This window comes from Petaurus breviceps, unplaced genomic scaffold, assembly GCF_028583685.1.
Source record: "Petaurus breviceps papuanus isolate PSGF00001 unplaced genomic scaffold, PetGlider_PUasm1.0 191, whole genome shotgun sequence".
In the NCBI taxonomy this organism is placed as follows: domain Eukaryota; kingdom Metazoa; phylum Chordata; class Mammalia; order Diprotodontia; family Petauridae; genus Petaurus; species Petaurus breviceps.
This window is the reverse complement of record NW_027185811.1, coordinates 2250027-2276833: the sequence shown is the minus strand read 5'-3', so window position 1 is coordinate 2276833 and position 26807 is coordinate 2250027. Positions and strand designations below refer to the sequence as shown.

Here is a 26807-nt window from a genome sequence, read left to right as displayed (position 1 = left end):
GAAGCAGGAAGTGATAAAACAGAAGAGACTTATAAGGACAAAAAGGGGAAGAAAGCAAAGTCCAGATCTAATGGTAGTTACCTTGGAGACAGAGGTTTTCACTCTAAAAATTAAGGGAAAAGGAACAATATCCAAATGTCGGAAGCTTTAAGCATTATGTCTAAATTAATAAGAGTTTAATGTAACATTTTTAAGAAACAGAGAGGGAGGGCAGTTGAAAGCACACAGCTCATTCCAGATACTATTAATAAATTAAAACATCTTAGAAACAATTTTTATGTGCTTGCATAAATTATATATATAATTATAATTTTTTCTAATGTCTTTCTAATCTCTCCCCCTTATTTTATCTATTCTCAGGCTTCACTTGCCACTTTTATGAAGAAAATCACCAGATCTTGTATCTAGCTTTTCCCTGAGCACTAATCCTATATCTCTAGCGCCTGCTTACATAACTCTACCTTCATCTGCCAGGAGTACTTAAGGCTCAACAGGTCCAAAACAGAACTTTCCTCCCCTGATCCTGCCCAACACCATCCGTCACCCAAACTATCTTTGATTCTTCTTCTTCCTCAATCCCACCTCCTCATCCAATTAACTGTCAAGTCCAAAGTCTAGTTAACAGCACCTTCATCTCACAGGGTTGCTGTGAGCATCAAATAAGATAATTATGCAACACAGTTTGCAAACCTTAAAGCCCTGTGTAAAATTCTGTTGTTCTACCTCTGTGTTCTCTCGCTTCTGTTCCTGTGCATCTTTTATTACACAGTCACACTCTAGCTGAAGTCCTTTTCATTTTTTCCTGGACTATATTAAGAGTCTTTTGGGGAGGGGTGGCCAGGTGGCTCAGTGAGTAAGAGCACTGGTTCCAGTGTTGGGACGACCTGGAGATAGAATCCCGGGCTCAGACACTCAGCACCACACCCAGAAATAACTGGCCGGGTAACCTTGAGCAAGTTACTTAACCCCAATTGCTTAAAAAAAAAAAAAAGAGTCTTTTGGGGTAGCTAGATGGCGCAGTGAATAGAGCACTGGCACTGGAGTCAGGAGGACCGAGTTCAAATTCAGCCTCAGACACTTAACACAAAAACTAGCCATGTGACCTTGGGCAAGTCACTTAGCCACAATTGCCCTCCAAAAAGCAAAACAAAAAAGTCTTTTAACTGCTGTCCCTATCTAGAGTCACTCTTTTATCTAATTCAACATTCACAAAACTGTCAACAGATCTGACCAGTCATTATGCTAATCAAAAACTTTCAGTGGTTCCTGGTTGTCTATAGAAAATATACAAATTTCTTAACCTAAAATAATATATACTTAAAGCATTGTGCAAATCTTAAACCTACTGCTCTTAAAAGATTTTTATTTATTTATTTTTGCTTTTTGGAGGGCAATTGGGGTGAAGTGACTTGTCCAAGGTCACATGGCTAGTAAATGTTTAGTGTCTGAGGCCGTATTTGAACTCAGGTCCTCCTGACTCCAGGATTGGTGCTCTAATTTACTGCATCACCTAGCCACCCCCATCCTATACTCTTTTCCCCTCTGTACATCCACATAAGCTATCTTCCATGCCTATAATTTGCTTCTTTATCCCAATCTGTGGAAATCTTCAAGGCCCAGCTCAGGAGCTATTTTCTTGATGAAGATTTCCCTGATCCCCTTAGCATCTGTAAAATGGGGATAATAACAACACCTATCTCCCAGGATGGTTATGGGGATCAAATGAAATCACTGTGCTTAAAGTGCATGGCACATAGTAAACACTATATAAACATTCGCTACCATCATCTATTATATATGCAAGGGACCGATTGCTCTAAGTAGAAAAAAAAAAAAAGGAAGCAATCCTTGCCATCAAAGAGCTAACTTTCGGCAGGGAGGATACAACAGGTATGCAGATAAGTACTATAAATGCAGAGCAATTGCAATGGGATTGGCTTGAAGAGACCTAGGGATTTCAAGAGATCTAAGAGGAAAGAGAACATTTCAGGCATAGATGACAATTTCCCTCCCAAGTTGACCTCAAATGATTAATGGCTATTTTTTTTTTTTTGGTCTGACCATTCAACCAATTCTGAATCCACCTAATTGGTCTATTTTGCAATCATAAAATCTGAAAGGGACCTCAGAGGTAATCTTGTCCAAATTAAACCAATCTGTATAAGAATATCCTCTAAAACATCCCCCCAAAGGGTTATTCAACTTCTATTTGATAAAATTCTAGTATCTGGAAACAAATGATCTCCTGAAATAGACCATTATGCTTTTGAACAGCTCTATTAGAAGATTTTTACAAATACAGGGTTGAAATCTAAATCTATAAATTCAACCATTACTCCTGGTTCTGCTTTCAGAGGTCAAATAAAACAATCTAATCCCTTTCTCCCAGGACAGCCCTTCAATTACTTGGAGGCAATAATCATGTCCTTTTTAAGTCTTCTCATCTCCAGGCTAAAAGACTCAGTTTCTTAAATTGTTCTTTGTAATAATTATCATCATAATCATTATTACTGTAATTATTTATATGACACTTTAAAATTTGCGATTTTGGGGGGCAAATACGATCTCATTTTATCCTTATAACCATCCCGGGAGGTAGGTACCATTATTTATCCTTGTTTTAAAGATGAGGAAACAGATAAACAGAGATTAAGTGATTTGTGCAGGGTTACAGCTGGTATCTGGGGCCACAGTGAACTCAGGTCTTTCTTACTCCAAGTTCTGTACTCTATCCATTCTGCATAGGCACCTCACCAGCATGGTCATCTTTCTCTAGATACTGTCTATGAGGATAATGTGAGAGATTTAGTTAAATGGCTTGCTTATATCCAGGTATGCCATGTCTACAGCATTCCTTTGATGACCTACCAAAACAGTAATTTTAGGAAGAAAAACAAAACTAGAAAAGGCAATAAATTTTGTTAGGCACTTCCTATTCTTGATGAAACTATGCTAACTCCAAGTAATCACTTTCCTTTCTTAATTTTCATAAACCATCTGTTTAAGAATATATTCTAGGGGCAGCTAGGTGGCACAGTGACCCTGCAGTCAGGAGGACCTGAGTTCGGATTTGACCTCAGACACTTCACACACACACACACACACACACACACCTAGCTGTGTAACTTTGGGCAAGTTGCTTAACTCCAATTGCCCTCCAAAAGGCAAAATGTGTGTGTGTGTGTGTGTGTGTGTGTGTGTGTGTGTGTGTGTGTGTGCGCGTGCTCTAAAATCTTGTCAGGAGCCCAAGCCAAGCTCATAAGTTTTAAGAATCTGGTCAGTCTCAGTGTTTGTTCATCTGCCTGTCTGTCTAGCTCTCTGTCCCTCTTTCTCTTTCTTCTCTCTCTCAAATCAGAGCACGTCCACCTTCTGATTTTCTTAGCAAAAGTCTAGGATGAATTATTAAAAGAATGGTTTATTAGAATTTAGGAAGAGAAAATTTGTGGGAGACAGCATGGCTCCATAAAGACATATTCTATACATACATATATATATATATATATATATACATAAAACTTGTTTGTATATAATTATTTCCATGTTTTCTCCTCCATTAGACTGTGAGCTTATCAAGAGCAGGGACTCTTTTACCTTTCTTGTTTCCCCAACATTTAGCACAGTGCCTGGAACATGGTAGGCATTTCACAAATAGTTATGGATTGAGGTCATGACATACTAATAATGTTTTGATAATATTCTAAATCTGGGTTACTTCTGTACATGTTATATTACTCTCAAACTCCACAGATGAAGAAGTTGTAGAGTTCTTTATTTCTATATCCCTAGCACAATGCTTCACAGTCATTTGTTATTAAATACAGTTCTAATATCTTTTACAAATATATTTGGAAATGCAGTACAATTTTAACATGACATGAGACAATGACCTTCTTTTCCATCTTAAACCTTCCTGACTATAAACCTAACCCTATTGTCAACTTTCATTCATCCAAGAATTCAATATTGCAGAGTTCACTCAGTTAAACCATTATTTACAGACTTCTCATCCAAAACAATGCTGGGTTTGGAGTCAGACATGCTGGGTTTAAAGTCTGGCTCCACTGCCTCCTAACTCTGCAACCATAAGCAAGTTAGCTAACCTCTTTGTGCTTCATTTCCCTTGCCTATAAATGAGTAGCTGGATTCAGTGATCTCTAATTTCCCTTCCAGCTCTGTATCTGTGACCCTACAAATCACAGCAATTGGAGGGTCCTCGATGGCCATCTAGTGCAAGTCATTTTGTACTACTCTAAGCTACCCCACAAGCACTCATCTAGCTTCCGCTCACTGAAGGGGAAGTTACCATCTTGAGGCAATCTGTTGTACTTTTGGGCAATTCTAATTATTAGGAAGCTTTTCCTAATAAATATGGAGCCTAAATTGGCCTCTGCAATTTTCACACATTGAGTCTGGTACTTCCCATGGGCAGCCTTCTATGAATCTGTTCTCTAAGATAAGCAAGTGCAGTCCTCACATGACACGCCCTTGAAGCCCTTCACCATCCTGGTTGTCTTCCTCTGGATGCTTTCCAGTTCATCGATGTCCTTTTTAAACCATGGTGCCCACAAGGGTCGAGCATAGCTGGACTATTAACTATATGACATAATGAGCTTGTGGTCCACTAAAAGCCCCAGAAGCTTTTTGGAATAACTGATGTTTTGCCACACCTGTTCTACACATACTTAAGAAGCTGACTTTTTGTATTCAAGTATAAGACTTTACATTTAGTCTGAGTTTTGTCTTCTTAGATTCACCCCAGTGCTCCAGCTTAAGACCCTTTCACATACTGTCTGTTTTCTAGTGTGTCAGCTGTCATTCCCAGACTTATTTTCATATAGAAGTCAAAAGTAAAAACTCAAATTTTAATAAGTATTCAGCTAAATGGACACATTCTATGCCAAATAATCTCAGGAAAATAAACACAGCATACTCAAACAGATCAGTAGTGTTGGAGATTGAAATCCATTCACACCTGCCCCTCCTGTGTGACTTCTGTCTTCCAAAAAGTACCAAAGGGTCTCTACACATTGTGCAAGAGGCCTTCCTTTCTCCCTGCATTCTGAGTGTACCATTTGAATACTTTGGCTGTCTACCTTTTATCCCTCATTCTTATTATGTGACCAGCCCATCTTCTCTTCATATCATACAATTCCTTTAATTAAGGGCAATAAACCTTTTAGAGATACCTGTGAATTCCTTGCATTTTATGAATCTTCAACCAGCTAACTGGATTAGGGGTCAAGAAATTTTGTTTTAAAGCAGCATTTCCCTACGGTGTTCTAAATAATGATAGCTAACATTTATCTAGCACTTACTATGTGCTGGGTACTACGCTAAGAGCTTTACAATGATATGTGAGCCTCACAACAACCCTGGGAGTTAAGTGCTGTTATTTTATTTTTTCATACTTTACAGGTGAGGAACCTGTATCAAACAGAGGTGAAGTGACTTGCCCAAGGTCAAAAACTAGTAAGTGTCTGAGGGTGGATTTGAACTCGGGTCTTCCTGAGTCCAAGATTGGGTTCTCTATCTACTGCACACAAAGGTGCCTACAACACAAAGATTCTGTTTTATAGAGGAGATTCTTGTTCAGGTACAAGTTGTACTAAATGACCTCTGAGCACTTCAAGAAAAACTTCAGTGGTAGTGACACTTTCCCCCTCCAAAATATTAAAAATTAAATATATTTAGCAATATATTTCAACAACTTATTACAAGACAACAATTCAGTGTAGAATAGGTTTTGTTTCCTATATTTTGCTGGTTTCCTTGACACATATTCCATAGATATTTCATATCTAAGCCACTTTTCCATTTCACCTACAAGTAACATGTATGGATTATTATTTCAAATATCTAAGTAGTTTTAACAAAAAAAGTTTGGAAAATGATTCTTTTAAGTCACAGAATCAAAGAAGCAGCAAAGATACTAACAAGGTTGAAAATATGGAAGAAAACATTTACATTGTGCAATTAAAGGAAAAGATGACAAGAACAGAAAAACCAGGAGTTCCAAGTGGAGCACAACCAGTAAATTGTCTTGTTGAACTCAGACATATCACTTGACTTCTCCATCTTTCAGGGAACCCAAAAGAGAAAGTGGGTAAAAAGTAAAACCTAACTGGAAAAGTGAGATTCAATAAGTCTGAGTCAAGTTTTCCTGAGTAAACAGCTAAGAAATTTAAACATTTGGCATGACTGCCTAGCTTAGCTGACAAGGAGCTGAAGAAGCCCGAAGTTATTGGCTATAGCTCAATGACACAGGCTCTCTTCATGATATTATGAGAGACATGGTAATTTTTTGAATACTTACATTTCTCTTCTTATCTGTATTTGCTTCTTCAGCTGCTTTCTGATATCTTCAAAAGGAAAAATAAGTTAGCATAAGATCAATAACTGTTCCAAAGGTCACAACCTAGAAGGGGTCAATAGTTATCCAGTCCAACCTCTCATTTAACAACTAAGTTACCTCAGTTCCAGGAAGGGTCATAAGTACAGGAAGCATTAGAGGGGACACATAACCCCACAAGGATCCTCGAACTCTGCCACCTGCCTCATTCTACTCTACCCTTCTGGTCTCAAAGAAAGCCAGCTGGAGCATATTTTAAATACACTGCCAGTGACTGTCTATGATGACTTCATCTCAGGGTAAGAGTTATTAGGTATTTGACACCAAATTAGATCAGCTTTAAGGCCAATGTAGTCTGGTTCAGATTGAGCTAAGTATGTAAAAGCCTGAACCTGGATCACCCTTAATTTAAAAGCTAATAAGAAACTACAATTCCAGGGACAGTTGGGGTGCTTGGGGGGTCCACTTTAAGGAAAATAAAGAAGATAAAATGTGAACCTCCAAGCCTAGCGTAACAGAATAAAACTGGCTTACTAGGAGTCGAGTCCAAGGACTCAATGACATTTGATCCCTTAGAGCCACACTCTCCATTATACAAAAATCAGTCTTAACTATGGTTAGCTCCTACTTACCCAGAACCCAGTCAATGCTAAACAAATTTTAAGTAACTAAGCTAAGTAAAGTTCACAGACCATTACTGTGAAGTGTTCAACAGTTAGGCTGCTGCTCTGGCAGTAGGGGTGCCCCAGGGATCAGACTAACATTCAAGATCTGTTTCAGTTTCTCTGTCTCTGGATATATCATAAGGCCTACGCACCAGGTAGAAGTTCTTAGGGCTAAGCTCCCATGAAGATCCTACTCAGCTGCCTTCAACAGCAGAGCTCCTCCCACCAATGATACTGGGCCTGAATCCATTCCCCAAGGGGTAAGAAAGTCCCTCCTTCTCTTACTCTCTCATTCTCTGAGATGCTGAATCCTGGACTACTAAAGAGCAAACATTTCTCCCCAATTCCTGCTGCCTACTCTTTCATCTCCATCCACTTCAATCTTATCCCCCCATCCATGACCCTCTCCAAATCAACCCAACTCTTCTACTCGTGCCCTCAAGAATTATCACTTATAATTAACAAACTTACCTTTATTTTATACCACTTTCTCTCATGTTCCTTCCTTTTTTCTCTTGACTTTCACTGAGAGCTGTCCTCCCATATCTATCCCCACCAATAATATTACGTCTTTTAGCATCCTTTCTGATACAGACTGCACTATCTCACATACCACTTCCCCAGAAAAATCTGTCCTGGAGGGGGAGTTGGAATACCACTTCCAGACTTTCTCTACTGTTACCACTTACCTATCTTCTCTTCTTGGAGGCTTACACTATCCAAATATATCAACTAATACAGATCTGGTGACTATTATCTCCTGATACCAAGTATATTCTTCCTTCTTTCTCAGTGAATTGCTTCACAGTCTACCTCTCTACCCTAACTCCTGCTCTCATACCGTGTTTCCCCGATAATAAGACCTATCCCGAAAATAAGCCCTCCCCTTACTGTGTAAGATTCCTCTAAAATAAGCCCTCCCCCGAAAATAAGCCCTATTGAGATTGCTACTGTAGTGAAGGTGATCCCCTGCGCTACACGCTACATTACGGTACCCTCTGTATGCACCGTCCTCCCCCCCCCCCGGTGAAACGCACGCCGTGCTCTGAGCTGCATCCAATCAGAGCTGGAGCAGTGAGCGCGTCATCCTGTTCTTCCCCAGTTATTTGCTTGCTGGCGCCATTGAGAGCAGTGCCGCAGAGGAGAGCTGAGGCAGGACAACATAAGCCCTCCCCTGAAAATAAGCCCTCTGGTGTTTTTCTTTCCAAAAAAAATAATAAGAGTGTCTTATTATCGGGGAAACACGGTACTAGGGGAGACTTTCACCTTTATATTGATGTTCCCTTACACACTCTAACCTAAGATTTTATCAATTTATTCAACTTACATGACTTATTCTATCATTCTGCCTCACACATAAAGCAGAAAACATCCTTGGTCAGGCTGTTACTGAATAAATGTTCCATTTCCATTCTCAAGAACTATGAAATTCCTTTATCCTTTTAGAATTCTTTTTACCATTTAAGGGGGGGGGGAGCAGAGTCAAGATGGTAGAGTAGAAGCAGAACCTCCCGGATGCTCTGGCTCCCACCTTCCCCAATCCATGTAAAAAGGGGACTCTAAACAAACTTTGGAGCTGCAAAACCCACAAAATGACACAGAGAAGCTAACCTCTAGCTGAGGATACAGGCCGGCAGGAATTAGCCAGCACAGCGCTCTGGGAGCCAAGTCCAGCCCCAAGCCGAGGCTTTAGCCTCAGGGTGAGCCTGACCAGCTGCCAGCCTGAGGGACTCCAGATCAGCAGTAGCTGTTTCCAGATTTATCAACACATAGATGCGAAGGACAAAGTGAGAGGTCAGTGCAGTCTGGACTTTGAGACCCAGGAAGTGGGAATGCATGGCTTTTGCTCCCAGGGCAAGAAGCCGCTGAGACTCAGGCACAGCCAGCCAGCACCATATGGCAGCTTCAGCTCCTGGCCTGTAGAGTGTAGGGGATCCAAGCACCAGTCTGAGGGGTGATCGCTCTTGCTTTAACTTGCTTGGATCTGGATTGCAGTCTAGGGTGGAGGTCCTGGGGTGTGTGTCCAGCTTGCCAGAGTGTGTGGAGACCTCAGAGAGGGCACCCATCTAATACCTCCAGCAGCTGAGAAAACCCCAGTGTTTGGGACGAAAGCTCCCCTTTCTGGTGGCAGAGTCCTACTGTGGCAAAAAGCCTAGGGGTCAAGTGACTGAGGGGCAACATGACCAGGCAAACGAAACAAAGCAGACAGAAGATTCCAATGTTAGACTCCTATTTGGGGGACAAAAAGGAGCAAAGCATGGAACAGGAGGAAGACAGTGAAGTCAGAACTCCTGCACCAAAAGCTTCAAAGGAAAATACAAGCTGGTTACAGGCCATAGAGGACCTTAAGAAGCAGATAAGAGAAGTGGAGGAGAAATTGGGAAGAGAAATGAGAACAATGCAAGAAAATTATGAAATGAGAGTCAACAGCCTGACTGAAGAAAATAACACCTTAAAAAATAGACTAACTCAACTGGCAAAAGAGGCTCAAAAAGGCAATGAGGAGAAGAATGCCTTAAAAAGCCAAATTTGCCAGATGGAAAAAGAATCTCAAAAGCTCACCGAGGAAAATCATTGCTTCAGAATTAGATTGGAGCAAATGGAAGCTAATGACTTTATGAGAAATCAAGATGCTGTTAAACATATCCAAACAAATGAAAGAATAGAAGGCAATGTGAAATATCTCATGGGAAAAACCACTGACCTGGAAAATAGATCCAGGAAAGATAATTTAAAAATTATTGGACTGCCTGAGAGCCATGATCAAAGTAAGAACCTAGAAATCATCCTCCAGGAAGTTCTCAAAGAAAACTGCCCTGATGTTTTAGAACCAGAGGGCCAAACAGAAGTTGAAAGAATCCACCGATCACCTCCTGAAAAAGATCCCAAAAAGAAAACTCCTAGGAATATTATAGCCAGATTCCGGAATTCCCAGATTAAGGAGAGAATATTACAATCAGCCAGGAAGAAACAATTTGAATATTGTGGAAACACAATCCGGATAACCCAGGATCTGGCAGCTTCTACACTGAGGGATCAAAGGGCTTGGAATATGATATTCCGTAGGTCAAAGGAGCTGGGATTAAAACCAAGAGTCACCTGCCCAGCAAAACTGAGTATCATGTTTCAGCGGAAAATATGGTCATTCAATGGAATAGAGGACTTTCAAGCATTCTTGCTGAAAAAACCAGAGTTGAACAGAAAATTTGACATTCAGATACAAGAAGCAAGAGAAGCATGAGAAGGTAAACAGGGAAAAGAAATCATAAGGAACTTATCAAAGTTGAACTATTAACATTTCTACATGGAAAAACAATAATTGTAACTGATGAAACTTTTCTCAGTAGTTGAAGGGAATAGAAATATATATATATGTCTATATATGAGGGTATATGGGCATATGAATATGTGAATGTGTATATATGTTTACAGGTATACACAGATAGAGGGCACAGGACCAACTTAATAGGAAGGGATGATACTTAAAAGGTGAAATTAAGGGGTGAGAGAGGAATATAATGAGAAGAGATGAGGAGAGACAGAATAGGGTAAACTATCTCATATAGAAGAGGTAAGGAAAAATGATTACAATGGAGGGGAAGAATAGGAAGGCAAAAGGGAATGGGTCAACCTTATTCCCATTGAATTTGGCTTGAGGAGGGAATGAAATACACACTAAATAGGGTATCTCACCCTACAGGAGCGTAGGGGGGAAGGGGATGAGAGGGGGTATGATGAAGGGAGGGAAGGCTCGGGGGGAGGGAAGTTAGAAGCACCCACTTTTGAAAAGGGACAGGATCAAAGTAGAGAATAGAACAAGTGGGAGGTGGGATAGGAGGGATAATCAGTCTTTTACAATATATCTACTATGTTATTGTTTTGCATTAGCCACACATGTACAACCTATACTGAACTGCTTATCTTCCCAGTAAAGGGTGGGTGACAAGGGAGGAAGGGAATGAATCTGGAATTCAAAGTTTTAAAATCAAATACTCCTATATATATATATATGTATGTATGTATGTATATGTATATATGTATATATACACACATACACTATTATTAATACTATTTTACATGTAATTGGGAAATAAGATATACAAGCACTGGGGCATAGAGATCCACTGGAAAAGTCAAAAGGGGTATGGATGGGAGAAAAAAATGGGAAAGAGCAGATTGGAGGAGGGGATATCCTGTGGGACTGCTATTTTGAGGCAGTGGGTAGGGGAAAAACAGAGAGAAAATTTGTAACTCAAAATCTGGAGGAAATGAATGATGTAAATCAGAAGTTAAAGCATTTGAAAAATAAAAAAAAACATTTAAACACCTACTATGTACCAGGTACTTAAATAAGCACTTAAAAACACTCTATTTTTAGCATTCTTTTCTTTTTAAATTTTGAATTCTAAATTCTCTCCTCTCTCACTCCTTCCATATCCATTGAGAAGGCAAGCAATTATACATGTGAAATCATGCAAAACATATTTCCTATTAGTCATAGTTTTTTTAAAAACAAGAAAAATAAAGTAAGAAAATTATACTTCTATCTGCATTCAGAGTCCATCAGTTCTCTTTCTAGAGGTGGATAGCATTTTCTTTATCATAACTCCTTTGGAATTGTCTTGGATCAGACTAATGGATTGATCAGAGGAACCAAGTCTTTCACAGTTGATCACCATGACAACACTACTGTTACTATGCACAATGATCTCAGGTTCCTCTCATTTCACTTTGCTTTGGTTCATACAGGCCTTGCCAGGTGTTTCTGAAACCACCTCCCTCACCATTTCTTCACTGGAGCACAATAAAACTCCATCACAATCATTTGCCACAACTTTGAACTAAATAAGCACTTTTAAAACTCTTATCTCATTTGATCCTCACAACAACCACGAGAGGCAGGTGCTATCACTATCTCCATTTCACAGTTGAGAAAACTGAATTATCACCTAGTGACTTTTTTCATAATCTCATCTCATTTTTTTCTGTCTTCCTCCTCCTAAGCCTGTTGTTTGTTCTCACCAAAATTTCCAAACCCTCTAGTCCTCCATGTTTTCCTACCTTGACCATCCATCACTTCTGCTCTGGCTACACTCTCTTCTCTCCCCAGTCTCGATCTCTTAGCGACCAGTTTCTATTCTCTATCTTATACTTTTATCCCATCACTGCTCACACCTTGCTAGACCCCACCACTAATTTGTACCCAACGTTTGCCTTCTCTGCAGGAATAGGATACAATTGGTAGTTTTGTCACTGGGGGAGGGGAACGTGGATCTAATATGGAATGAGGAGACCTAAACCTAGGGGCAAATGGCTTGCTGACTTGTTGCTGCAACTTCAACCTAAGGTTAACTGCATACCAGGGCAAGGAGTGGTCATGGAGATGAGGCTGTGTGCTTGCAAGAAGCAAGAACAGAAATTAGCAGCACCTTCATATCTATGACCAAACCAAAGAGAAGCCTGCAATCTGTTGCTCTGAATTAAAAGCACCTTCCAGCTAGCTGACAGAGAGTAGGACAAGCAGCAGTCTACCATTCAGGGAAAAGCCTGAACTTCTGTCACCCAGACTCAAACTGGGGGTCAGGAGCTTGCTAAACTCTGACTAGGAGACTCATGATCAGACTTTTCCCTAGATCAAAACATTCTGAAAGCACTGAAAGTTTTCTCAACCTGACTGCATTACCTTGGAACTTCTATGACTTCTTCACTATACCCTCAAATCCAGTACCTTTTCCAGCACCTCCCCCCACATAATTAGAGTATAGGCTCCTTGAGAGTAGGGACTGTCTTTCTTTTCTGTATTTCTATCCCCAGTGCTTAGCGAAGTACCAGATACTTATTAAGAGGCTCTTAATGGTTATGTACTGATTGAAATTCTTGGCCTCGGCCACACCATGGATCTTTTTTAAAATTAAAATTTATTTTCTTATCTGCAATTTCTGTCCCCTTCTTCACACCTCCATTGAGAAAGCAAGAAAAACAAAACTACTATTATAAACATGTATGGTCAAGCAAAAAACCATTTCCTGAACTGGCTATGTCCCCTCTACTCCCATAGCCCACAATGCCACTCTGAGTCCATTATCTTTCTATCAAGAGGCATGTAGCTCACTTCATCTTGGGTCCTCTGGAATTGTGGTTGGTCACTGTGTTCATCAGGTTTAACTTTCAAAGTTCTGTCTCTAAAGTACTGTTGTTACTGTATAAATTATTCTCCTGATTCTGCTCACTTCACTCTGTATCAGTTTATTCCCATGTTTCTCTGAAATCTTCCTCTTCAATATTTCTTATACAAGAGTATTCCATCATATACATACCATAACTTGTTCATTCTTCAATTGATGGGCACCTCCTCAGTTTCTAATTCTTTGCTACTATAAAAAGAGATGCTATAAGTATTTTTGTACATATGGGTCTTTTTCCTCTTTTTTATGAACTCTTTGTGGGCTAGGCCTAGTAGTTGGTCAAAAGGTCTACAGTTTAGTAGTTTTGGGGACACAATTCCAAATTGCTTTCCAGAATGGCTAGAGGACAAAGAACTCCATCTAACAGTGAATTAATTTAGCTGTTTGCCCACATCCCCTTTAATATTTGTTATTTTTTTGGTCAACTTTGCCAATCTGATAGAAATGAAGTGGAACCTCAGTTTTGTTAATTAATTAGCATCTTTATGATTATTAGCAATTGAGAGCATTTTTTCATATAGCTATTGATAGCTTAAATTTCTTCCTCTGAAAACTACCTATTCATATCCTTTGATCATTTATCAACTGGAGAATCTTTCTTATTCTTATAAACTCAAATCAGTTCCTTATATATCTTATTAATCAGAAAAACCTGCTGCAAAGAACCCCCCCCCCCCGCCCTTGTCTGCTTCCCTTTGTTTCCACAAAACTTTCAAATTTTATCCATGGCACATTTTACTTTCTGGGATCTTCTGTCTCTGAGCTGATTACAAACTCTTCCCTATCTATAGATTTGACAGGCTATTTTTTCTTGCTTCTCTAATTTGTTTATGATGTCACCCTTTATCCTAAGTCATGTACCCATCTCAAGATTGTCTTAGTTCACAGTGTGAGTTTTTGGTTTCTACCTAGTTTTTGCCAGACTGCTTTTCAGTTTTCCCAATAGTTTTTGTGGAATAAATTCTTATTCTACCAACTGGGATCTTTGGTTTTATTGATCTATATATTGAAACAGATCAATCTATTTTTTAACTAGTACCAAATTATTTTTGATTAATGACTTGTAGTATAGTTTGAAATCTGATACTGCTAAGATCCTTTCCTTACCCACTTTCTTAATTCTCTTGAGATTCTTGATCTTTTGTTCTTCCAGATGAATTTTGTTATTATTTTTCTGGTTTTATAATGTAATTCCTTCTTAGTTTAATTGGTAGAGAACTGAATAAACAAATTAATTTAGGAAGTGCTGTCCTTTTTATTATATTGGCTTAGCTTACTCATGAAAAATGTATATTTCTTGAATTATTTAAGTCTTTTTGTAAAGAGTGTTTTGTAATTATGTTCATATAATTCCTGTATCTTGACATATGAACTCCCAAGCATATTATACTTTCTGTAATTATTTTAAATATAATTTTATTTTCTATCTCTTCCTGCCAAGTTTTGTTGGTAAAGTACAGAAATGCTGATGACTTATGGGAGTTTATTTTATACTCTACAACTACTTAAGTTCTTTATTGTTTCAGTTACCTTTTTAGTTGATTCTCTAGGGTTCTCTAAGTAAACTATCATATCATCTCCCAAAAGTGATTCTGTTTCCTATTTTTCCTATAATTGTTCTTTCTTTTTCATGGCTTGTTGTTATAGTTAGCATTTCTAGTTCTATATTAAATAGTAATAGTGATAATGGACATCTTTACCTTACCTCTATCTTACTTGGAAGGCTTCTAGCTTTTTACCATTACAGACAATGCTGGTTCTTCATTTTAGATAGGTACTGCTTATCATATTAAAAGAGTCATTCTTGTGCTTTCTAGTATTTTTAGTAGGAATAGGTATTGAATCTTGTCAAAAGATTTTCTGCACCTATTGATATAATCATATGATTTTTGTTGCTCTTGCAATTAATATTGTCAATTATGTTTAAAATTTTCCTAATATTGAACTAACCCTGCATTCTTGGTATACATCTAACCTAGTCATAATATACAATCTTTGTGATATGTTGCTAATTAGTCTCCTTGCTAATAGTTTATTTTAAAATTTTACATAAATACTGATTAAGGATATTGTTCTATAGTTTTCTTTCTCTATTTTGACTTTCCCTAATGTCTATCATATCCAAATTTTCTAACATTCTACTAAGGTCCTTTTGTTTATTTTAATGGTTAGATTTATCAAGGACTGAGAGGAGATAAATTAAGATTCCCTTATTATAATTTTACTATCTATTTCTCCCAGTTACATTTAACTTTTCCTTCAAGTATTTAGATGTTATGCTATCTGGTGCATATATGTTTAGTACTGATATTAATTCATTATCTTTGATACCTTGCAACAAAATACAATTTTCCTGTTTATCTCTTAACTATGTCTATTTTTGGTATTGTTTTGTCTAAAATAACAATTGCTACCTCTACCTTTTTTTATTTCAGTTAAAGCATAATCAATTCTGTTCCAGCCTTTTATTTTCATTCTGTTTCAAGTGAGTTTTTTGTAAACAACATATTATTTTGATTTCTGATGAAATCTTCTATTATCTGTTTTATGGTGAGTTTATCTCATTCAAAATCAGTTATTACTGCTAAGGGTATATTGCCTTCTACCTTATTATCTTATAGTTTTCCTTCTTTCTGTTTCCCATACCTTCTTTAAGAGACTGAGTAATACTAATCTCTCCCTTAATCTACCTTCCCTTCTATTCTACCCTTTCCTTTTTCCCCTTTCCCTCCTGAAACTTCTGTGCTGAGTGAAATGTATTTCTGTTCCCAACTCTGTGTGCATGTCTATGTATGTGTGGGTGTGGATTTGTGTATATTCTTCCCTCCTCTGACCAGTTTAAATTACAGTAAGGATCAAGTGTTGCCTACTACCCACCTTCTTCCTTATTTGGATAGACTTCCATTTTTCCCTAATATATGAGATAATTTTCCCAATTCTCTTCCCTCCCCCACAATCCCTCACTTTCCATTATTCTTCTAAGATCATCAAAACATAATCAAACTACTCTCAGGTCCTCTGTCTAATCAGAATCCTTCTATGATTTCTGAAAATGATAGAGTTCTGAGGTGACACATGTATCATCTCCTCATATTAGAATGCAGTCAGTTTACCTTTAAGTCCCTTATGATTACTCACTATGCTTACCTTTCTGTTCTTCTCTTCACTTCTGTGTTTCCATGTCACATTTTCTATTGAGTTCCTGTCTTTTCATCATGTCCCCTATTTCCAAGGGAAAGTCTGATTGCTGTTCTTCTGATCTAAGCTCAGCAAGTTCCTGAACCGGTTTGGGTCTGAGCAATAAACTTATAGGCCTGTCCCAGGTTAGAAATTCCAGGAAAATGACTTAACATGCTCTGAAAGCAAAGGAGATTGACCCAATCCTGTTATCTGGGGACAGGGACTTTTTCCTTACTTTTTTTTCTAAGTCTAAGGCCTCTCAAGCTTTAGACTAGTGACTTCAGTTAATAACATGGAGTTCAACCATTCTCAGTTCTTTTGGGAATTCCAAGAGTCTCAATGATCTCTGTCCAAAGTTTTCAACTGCCTTCTAAGTAAAAAATTTAACCCAAATGGTGATTTGTTTGGTATATGTGAATTCATTCTGTGTTTAAACAACACAGAATGGTCATGAGTGTCTAGACCAGGGGTGGGGAACCTGGGGCCTCAAGGCCACACACAGCCTTCTAGGTCCTTGAATGTGGCTTTCTGAATGAGTCCAAGTTTTAAAAAACAAATCCTTTTATTAAGGGGATTTGTTTTGTGAAATTTGGATTCAGTACAAGGGCTAAACTTGAGAACCTAGAGGGTCACACATGGCCTTGAGGTCACAGGTTCTCCCCCCCCCCCCCCCCCCGCCCAGACAATGCTTGTGAAGACTGAAAAAAATTCAGCTGAAGAGCATTAAATGCTATAGAAGTAAGATCAAATTCCTTATTATTTGAGTGAGGTTTAGACTAAGTTCCTGTCAAAGTGAAGTTTAGAATCAGAATCTTTAAGTCATAGCCTGATAAATCACAGCCTAAAGCCTGAATCCCTGAGTTGGTAAGATTAGAATTAGGCTCCTGTGTGTTGGTGAGTTTGGTTGTTTTTTTGTTGTTGCTTGCTTTTCGGAGTCCAAATGCAGGGCAATTGGGGTTAAGAAAATTGTACAAGGTCACACGGTATTAAGTGTTAAGTGTCTGAGGCTGGATTTGAACTCAGGTCCTCCTGACTCCAGGGCCAGTGCTCTATTCACTGCACCACCTAGCCACCCCAGGGTTGGTGAGTTTTGGGGTTGGAGGATTCCCCACTATTCAGGAGATGTAAGAATGAAGCACCCAAATGGAAGACTGAAGAAAGCTCCAGAATGGGAAATAGTGCATCTAACTATATAAAAATAATTGTCCCAAGAAAAATCAAGAGTTTATATTTTACTCACAGGGAAGCTAGGTAGCGCAGTGAATAGAGCACCAGCCTGAAAGTCAGGAAGACCTGAGGTCAAATCCAGCCTTAGATACTTGACACTTAACTAGCTGTGTGACTTTGGGCAAGTCACTTAACCCCAATTGATTTGCCTCCCCCCTCAAAAAAAAATGACTGCTATATTTTACTAACTACAGAAATTAAACACACATTTTTTTTTCCACAAATGGAATTAGCACACTGGAGATAATCTACACAATTTCAAAAGAAGGCCCCTTTGATCTAGATTGTCTTTTTTTGTACGTCAATTATGAATGCTGTTCATTAGCACATTAAGAAAACTGAAGTCAGTTGTAAAGGTTTCACCCTAGAGATTCAAAAGCACAGAAGCCTATGAAACAGTTCACAACTCTATCCTGTGCTTAAGAACTCTGCCCTGGCAAGTACTATCATATTTACCTTTTTTCCTCCTCTTCAACTAGGAAAAGCAGTTTATCTTTTTTTTGTTTAACCCTTAGAAAATAGCTTTGACATGGTAAATGTGAACATTTGTTTTACATTATTACACATATCGTTACAATGCCTTCTCATTGGGAGGAGGTAAAGGAAATCAACTGAGTGATGTTGAGGTATCCTCAAAATATAACTTTAATGAATATCCTTCTTCTGTCAAAGTTAAATAAATCTTTTGTTACTTGCATATATATATATATATATATATATATATATACTTGAAGAAATGGAGATGCCTTAGGGAAAAGCAAGCCAACAATCACATTGCTGAATATTCTTTCAATGCAATTCTTAAATAAACTTTCTCCATTATTAAATATTAAAACCCATAAATGTCTCATTTCATTTTAATCTCAAGACTAAACCAGATGTAGTTAGCAGGATTAGTGCAGAATGAACTCATGGCTAAAGTAGAACAAGGGCAATGCAGAAGGAAAGAGACTCTGGATGAAAGGGTGGTTTGATTTAAGAGTCTGGCATTCTATGATTACCGAAGTTCCGCCTACATACAGCAAGTCTTCTCAGTATGACATGGAATAAACCCCATTGGTGATCAGTGGTTAGCTCACCAGGTGTTTAAGTATGTAAACAGGGAGAAGAAAGTACCTCCAGGGCTAACATTTCTTGGTGTTCTTGACTGTATCAACAATTAGAGATAGATATGGTCTTTAAGTGTCATATCTTAAAGGCAGAGGGACAACTCATCGATTTAGTAATAGCACAAATAAAAGTGGCAATACAGACTGAATGAGGACCAACCAACTGCGGGTAGCAAGTATGGTCTACAAACCAGAGATCTTAACGATTTGTTTTGGATGGGTTGAGTTTGAGATGTCTGTGGAACATCCAGTTTGAGATGTCCAACAGACAGCTAAAATATGAATCTGTAGAGAAGGTTGGGCCAGATAAACAGATCTGAGAATTATCTAAGATGGTAAGTAAACCCATGAAAGCTGATGAGATCACCAAGTAAAATAGTAGACAGAGAGAAGAGAAGGCCCACGACAGAGCCTTGGGGAACATGCATTGTTAGCAGGCAAGACCTACAGGAAGAACTAGCAAAGAAGTCTGAGAAGGAAGTGATCAGACAGGTAGGAGAAGAACCAGGAGAAAGCAAAGTCATGAAAAACTAGAAAGAGTATCCAGGAGAAGGTAAATGACAGGGCCAAAGGCTGCAGTATAGTCAAGAAGGATGTGGATTGAGGGAAAGGTCATTAGACTTAAACAATTAAAGGCTCTCTCCCTTGGGGTCAAGACCACTAGAAGAATTCTGCCAATGCCTCACTCTCCACACACAGTTGCTTGTGGGCATTTTCATTGCATATCATAGATATCAGACTTCACTCCTGTATAAAAGTGGCAGAGATTAGAGACCACTAATCCAGCTATGGGAACCATGATGCCACGACATAGTAGGTTTGGAGCCATATAATCCCTATAACTAAGGAAAAGGTAAGAACTTAGGTCCATGGGTGCTCTTTGTGCCCCTCGGAGTACCTATCCTAAATGATTCCTGACCTTACTTCAACTGGCAAATTGATTATACTGGTTTCCTTTCTTCCCTTATCTCAGGGCACATAGTCTACCCCTGCTAAATAGCACTTTCATCATCATGTCCCTGACTACCAGGTTTGAGTGTGCCAGCTTTCAGAAGCCATGTCTAAGATTAAGAAGGCAGAGTTGTCTCCAAAAGAGCAACTTCTTGGGTAGTATGAGGGAAGAGCTGTATTTTCTAATTACCTAGTTAAATTGTTTCTGCATAATTGTAATAAGTGTGAATTTGCCTAAATGAAAAATAATCCCTTAGCCTACTTGGTGTCAATCATAGTCTCTGGATGAGGTGAGGGAGAGGCTTTACCCAGCCCCTAAATAAGGGGGCAGAGGGCCTTGAAAGGAACAAAGATTTAGTCAGCATCCTACCCCCCCATCCCATTTCCCCCTCCCATCACCCCCAAACTCCTACCATGGGGCAACCAGGGAAGGGAAGTTTCCAGTTAGTAGACTGGGCAAGCCTGAACTAACTCAGGCCCTGGGATATGTTGCACACAAAAAGGTTATTACCTTACTACAGATAACCCTGATCTATAATGAAAATCACTGACAGAAATATCATCATCTGTGCTGTGGCCTCGATATTCTTGGATGGTTCCTGCTCATCATGGCCACTCTTATAGCAGGAAATTCACGATGAACTTCCTCTGCCATCATTCTCTACACGGATCAGATCTTTTAAGATCCAGAAAGCAGTCTTTTCAAAGGGGAAGATGGAAGTCTGAGGTTTCTGGGAGCTTCTTTAATCCTAAAGAGTTGTCCAATACTGGTGATTAATGGTTCTCAAGTAGAAGAAGCCCTAAAAAATCCTTTTGCACCTTGCCACTGAGGGTGTGATAGGAGCAATATCCACAACTAATTTGAGTGGAATTCATGGCATTAGGACCTACTGCACAGCTAACACTTACTAGTCATACTCTAAGAAGGCTGGAAGGTGCCTGTGACCTAGGCTAGTTTTTTTTTCCCCCTAAAAAGAAAATGGAATCACTCTAGAGACTTAATTGGTCCAGAGGACTACAGTTTAAATTAACAGTTTAAACATAACTTCCTGAATTTCTCAGGTCACTATGATCATAAAAGTCCAATGAATAAAGAACTGGCATTTCTGAGGTCTGATGGACTTTTTGCCATTGTGGACATCAAAATACCCTTCTGACTGGGCATACTATCATGGCAAATGAGGGAGATCCTGTGTCCAACTGAACCAATGCTGTATGATTGCTGAATATATTGGGTAAACTTCCTTTAGCGTAAATGTTACATGGCCTACAAATCTCATTTTATTCCAATTCCAAGTTTGAACCAAATGACCAGTCTGAATTGGTCTGATCCCAGAACATATCTTCTTCTTTAATGATTCACCTTAGAATCTTTCAATCATTTAAGCTTTTTTAAATTTTTTGCTTTTTGGAGAGGAGAAGGAAGGGCAATTGGGGTTAAGTGACTTGCCCAAGGTCACACAGCTAGTAAGTGTTAAGTGTCTGAGGTCAAATTTGAACTCAGGTCCTTCTGACATCAGGGTCTTTCTGACTCCAGGGTCACTGCACCACCTAGCCATCCCAATCATTTAAGCTTTTTACATTTGCTGTCCAGATAGCCCCTAACATTTTTGGAAGATCTATAGGAAAGATACTGACAAATTGAAGCATGTCCAAAGGAGGGAGGACCCTAACTTACAAAGATCAGCTAAATGAACTGGGAATATTTAGCCTGAAAAAGAAAAGCCTTGGGACAGAAGAGGAAGCAATGGTGTCTTTCTTCAAGTATTTGAAGGGTTCTCATGCTGAAGGAAGTTTAGGCCCCAAAAGGCAAAGAAGTTGCAGAGACAGACTCAACCTGGAAAAAAAATAACAGGGCTTCCACCTTCCCCAATCAATGTAAAAAGGGGACTCTGAACAAACTTTGGAGCTGCAGAACCCACAAAATGACACAGAGAAGCTAACCTCCCACTGAGGACAGCCCAGCAGCCCCAGGGCGAGTCTGACCAGCAGCCGGCTGTAGGGACTCCAGATCAGCAGCAGCTGTGGCCATTTCCAGAATTATCAACACACAGATGCAAAGGATAAAGTGAGAGGTCAGTGCAGTCTGGACTTAGGGACCCAGTGAGGGGGAGTGCTTCGGCTCCACTGAGATGCCCCGCACAGCCAGCCAGCGCCACGTGCCAGCTTCAGCTCCTGGCCTGCAGAGTGTAGGGGGACCAGTCTGAGGGGTGATCGCTCTTGCTTTAACCTGCTTGGATCTGGATTGCAGTCTAGGGTGGAGGTCCTGGGGTGTGTGTCCAGCTTGCCAAAGCGTGTGGAGACCTCAGAGAGGGCACCCATCTAATACCTCCGGCAGCTGAGAAAACCCCAGCATTTGGGATGAAAGCTCCCCTGTCTAGTGGCAGAGTCCTACTGTGGCAAAAAGCCCAGGGGTCAAGTGACTGAGGGGCAACATGACCAGGCAAAAGAAACAAAGAAGACAGAAGATTCCAATGTTAGACTCCTATTTGGGGGACAAAAAGGAGCAAAGCATGGAACAGGAGGAAGACAGTGAAGTCAGAACTCCTGCACCAAAAGCTTCAAAGGAAAATACAAGCTGGTTACAGGCCATAGAGGACCTTAAGAAGCAGATAAGAGAAGTGGAGGAGAAATTGGGAAGAGAAATGAGAACAATGCAAGAAAATTATGAAATGAGAGTCAACAGCCTGACTGAAGAAAATAACACCTTAAAAAATAGACTAACTCAACTGGCAAAAGAGGCTCAAAAAGGCAATGAGGAGAAGAATGCCTTAAAAAGCCAAATTTGCCAGATGGAAAAAGAATCTCAAAAGCTCACCGAGGAAAATCATTGCTTCAGAATTAGATTGGAGCAAATGGAAGCTAATGACTTTATGAGAAATCAAGATGCTGTTAAACATATCCAAACAAATGAAAGAATAGAAGGCAATGTGAAATATCTCATGGGAAAAACCACTGACCTGGAAAATAGATCCAGGAAAGATAATTTAAAAATTATTGGACTGCCTGAGAGCCATGATCAAAGTAAGAACCTAGAAATCATCCTCCAGGAAGTTCTCAAAGAAAACTGCCCTGATGTTTTAGAACCAAAGGGCCAAACAGAATTTGAAAGAATCCACCAATCACCTCCTGAAAAAGATCCCAAAAAGAAAACTCCTAGGAATATTATAGCCAGGTTCCGGAATTCCCAGATTAAGGAGAGAATTTTACAAGCAGCCAGGAAGAAACAATTCGAATATTGTGGAAACATAATCAGGATAACCCATGATCTGGCAGCTTCTACACTGAGGGATCAAAGGGCTTGGAATATGATATTCCAGAGGTCAAAGGAGCTGGGATTAAAACCAAGAATCACCTACCCAGCAAAACTGAGTATCATGTTTCAGGAGGAAATGTGGTCATTGAGTGGAATAGAGGACTTTCAAGCACTCTTGCTGAAAAAAACAGAGTTGAACAGAAAATTTGACATTCAGATACAAGAAGCAAGAGAAGCATGAGAAGGTAAACAGGGAAAAGAAATCATAAGGAACTTATCAAAGTTGAACTATTAACATTTCTACATGGAAAAACAATAATTGTAACTGATGAAACTTTTCTCAGTTTGAAAATAGTTGAAGGGAATATAAATATATATATATATATACATATATATACATATATGTCTATATAGGAGGGTATATGGGCATATGAGTACATATGTGAATGTGTGTATACATGTTTACAGGTATACACAGATAGAGGGCACAGGACCAATTTAATAGGAAGGGACGATACTTAAAAGATGAAATTAAGAGGTGAGAGAGGAATATAATGAGGAGATGGGGAGAGACAGAATGGGGTAAACTATCTTATACAGAAGACACAAGGGAAAATGGTTACAATGGAGGGGAAGAATAGGAAGGCAAAAGGGAATGGGTCAACCTTATTCTCATTGAATTTGGCTTGGGGAAGAAATGAAATACACACTAAATAGGGTATCTCATCCTCCAGGAAAGTGGGGGGGGGGGATGAGGGGGGGTATGATGGAAGGGAGGGCAGGCTGGGTGGGAGGGAAGTTGGAAGCACCCACTTTTGAAAAGGGATGTGATCAAAGTAGAAAATAGAACAAGTGGGAGGTGGGATAGGAGGGAGGGAAATATAATCAGTCTTTTACAATATATCTACTATGTTATTGTTTTGCATTAGCTACACATGTACAACCTATACTGAACTGCTTATCTTCCCAGTAAGGGTGTGTGACAAGGGAGGAAGGGAATGAATTTGGAATTCAAAATTTTAAAATCAAATGTTTAAATATAAATATATATATGTGTGTATGTGTGCATATATATATTCTATTATTAATACTATTTTACATGTAATCGGGAAATAAGATATACAGGCACTGGGGCATAGAGATCCACCATGCCCTGCTGGAAATGTCGAAAGGGGGTATGGGAGAACATATGGGAGAGAGTAGATTGGAGGAGGGTATATCCTGTGGGACTGCTATTTTGGGGTGGTGGATAGGGGAAAAATGGGGAGAAAATGTTAACTCAAAATCTGATGGAAATGAATGATATAAACCAGAAATAAGCATTTTAAAAAATGGGAAAAAAAAGTAAAAAAAAACACACAAAAAAATTAACAATTTAAGTTACCTAAAAATGAATGGAGTGGAGGTAGCTTCTCCTTCACTGAACATCCAAGCTCAAGGTGAGGTTAAACTACCTGACTACTTAGCAGGGATGTTGTGAAGGGGATTCTTGTTCAACTCAGACTGAACTAGATGACTTCTGAAATCCATTGCTTCCACCTCTGATATTCCATAATACCCTTTGTTCATATAGAACTGCCTCTCAAGGAGCTCCCTAATACACTTTAGGTAACAGTTCTAACCTAATAGCCAATTCACACAGAATTTCTTTAGATAATTTCTAACATCTTCCCTATAATAAATCACTGTCTTCTAGCACTCTAGGTTCCTTCTTTCCTCCTCATCAATTACAAATTAATGTTCTGGAAAGTCCTCCTAATTCAAAGATTCAGAATTTGTGGTTTGAAATATTTGTTGTCCCACATACACAGTAACAGCAATACTGTATGAAGATCAACTGTAAATGACTTAGCTATTCTCAACAATATAATGATTCAAGACAATTCCAAAGGACTATGATAAAAAATATTATCCACCTCCAGAGAAAGAACCAATGGAATCAGAATGCAAATGGAAGCATTCTTTTTTTTTTAATTTTCTTTACTTTTCTTGGGGTTTTTCTGGTCTGTATCTTCCTTCACAACATAACATTGAAATATGTTTTGCATGACTGTATATATATATACAAACACAAATACACACACACACCTATATCAAATTCCTTGTCTTCTAAATGAAGGAAGAGGGAGGGAGAGAAATTTGGAACTCAAAATTTTTCTAAAAAAATTAATGTTTAAGAATTGTTTTGCATGTAATGGGAAAAAATAAAGTATTTTTTCTTAAAAAGAAATATTTGTTGTCTCCTTCACAACCTATAATGGAGATAAAATAGTGAGGTTAACTTGTAGTAGTACTAAGTTTCAATGCTAGACAAAATTATCTCTAAGTCCTCTCTAAACTTCATGATTAAGATGGCCCCTAAAAATGAGATGTCTTTATACTTTCTCCACGCAGATGACTCTCATATCTACTTATACAGCCCTAATCCCTCTCTTGAACTCTAGTCCCATATCACTGTCAATTATATGCTTCAAAATGAATTTATTAGAAGTCTCTCAAAATCAGCATGGCCAAAACAAAAGTTACTTATCATTCCTCCCAAACCCACCCCACTTCTGATCTTCTCCATTACCATCTAGGATAAACATCCGCAGGTTCTCAATCTCAATGTTATTCTCAAGTCTTCACTCTTAACTTATCTTGTATAGTCAATCAGTGCAACCTTGTCCATTCTCTCTTCAAAATGTCTCTTATATACATTTCTTCCTCTCTACTCACACAGCCACAACCCTAGTGCAGGCCTTTATCACCTCTCCCCTAGACTACAGCAACAGCTTTCTATGTCATCTCCCTGCCTCAAACCTCTCCCAACTCCAATCCATCCTCCAAAGAGCTGTCATACAATTTTTTTCAAGCATATATCTGATTATTTCACACTCCACACCTCCTCTCATCCCTAGCCCCACAAACTCTAGTGGCTATTTCCTCAAGTATCAAATATACAAACTCCTCTGTTTAGTATTTAAAGCTCTTCACAAATTGATTCTTTCCTACTTTTTCAGCCTTCTTATACACTTTCCCCTTTCTATACCCTATATTCTAGTCACCCTGGTCTACTCTCCATTCCTCATACACAATAGTCTGCCTTTCACTTCTTATGCCTCTGTACTGGATGTCCCTCATGTTTGGAATGCAATCTCTTCTCACCTCTTCCTCTTAAACTTCCTTTCTGGTTTCTCTCAAGACTCAGCTCAGATGCTCCTTTCCACATGAGGCCTTTCCTGATCCCATACCCACCTTGTACATTCAATATATGTTCATGTGTGTCTGTGGGTGTAAATGTACACACACAGACCTGTAGGGAATACACATTCCTTTTCCCATTAGAAAGTAAACACCTCAAAGGCAAGAACTTTAACTTTTGCCTTTGTATCCCTAACACTTAGCAAAATGTCTAATACATCATAAGCACTTAACAAATGCTTACTGACTGAGTTTCTTAATGATCATCAATGGTACTACTAGTCTCCCAATTCAGTTTTTGCTTCCCTCATCCATACTTTCTCTATCACATTGTGGAAGAAGCACTTCCAATTCTTCCTGTTAATCTCTCTTGATTTACCCCTTCCTTTCATTTTCATAGGCACTACTCTAATCAGTTCACATGTGAATTACAACTATCTCCTAACAACCTTCAGTTTCTTTCTGCTCTGAACCATCCTACACATGACTATGAGAATAATCCTGAGTCTCTGTTTACAACTTCACTTTGCTAATCAAGAGTCTAGAATAGCTTCAAGGGGTGGCCAGGTGGTTCAGTGAGTAAGAGCACTGGCCCCAGAGTCGGGATGACCTGGGATCGAATCTGGGCTCTGATACTTAGCACCACACCCAGAAATAATTGGCCGTGTAACCTTGAGCAAGTTACTTAACCCAAATTACTTT

General features: G+C 39.0%; 1 protein-coding gene across 2 annotated transcripts in view; it reads right to left on the bottom strand.

Annotated features, from left to right (window-relative positions):
* The window catches only part of LIMA1 (LIM domain and actin binding 1), a 121676-nt gene that overhangs the window by 59324 nt on the left and 35545 nt on the right, over positions 1–26807 (bottom strand). For both annotated transcript variants that reach the window (XM_069092569.1, XM_069092570.1), the window contains exon 3: positions 6314–6359. In XM_069092569.1, the coding sequence (XP_068948670.1) occupies positions 6314–6359 (46 nt within the window). The remainder of the gene's footprint in view (positions 1–6313; positions 6360–26807) is intronic.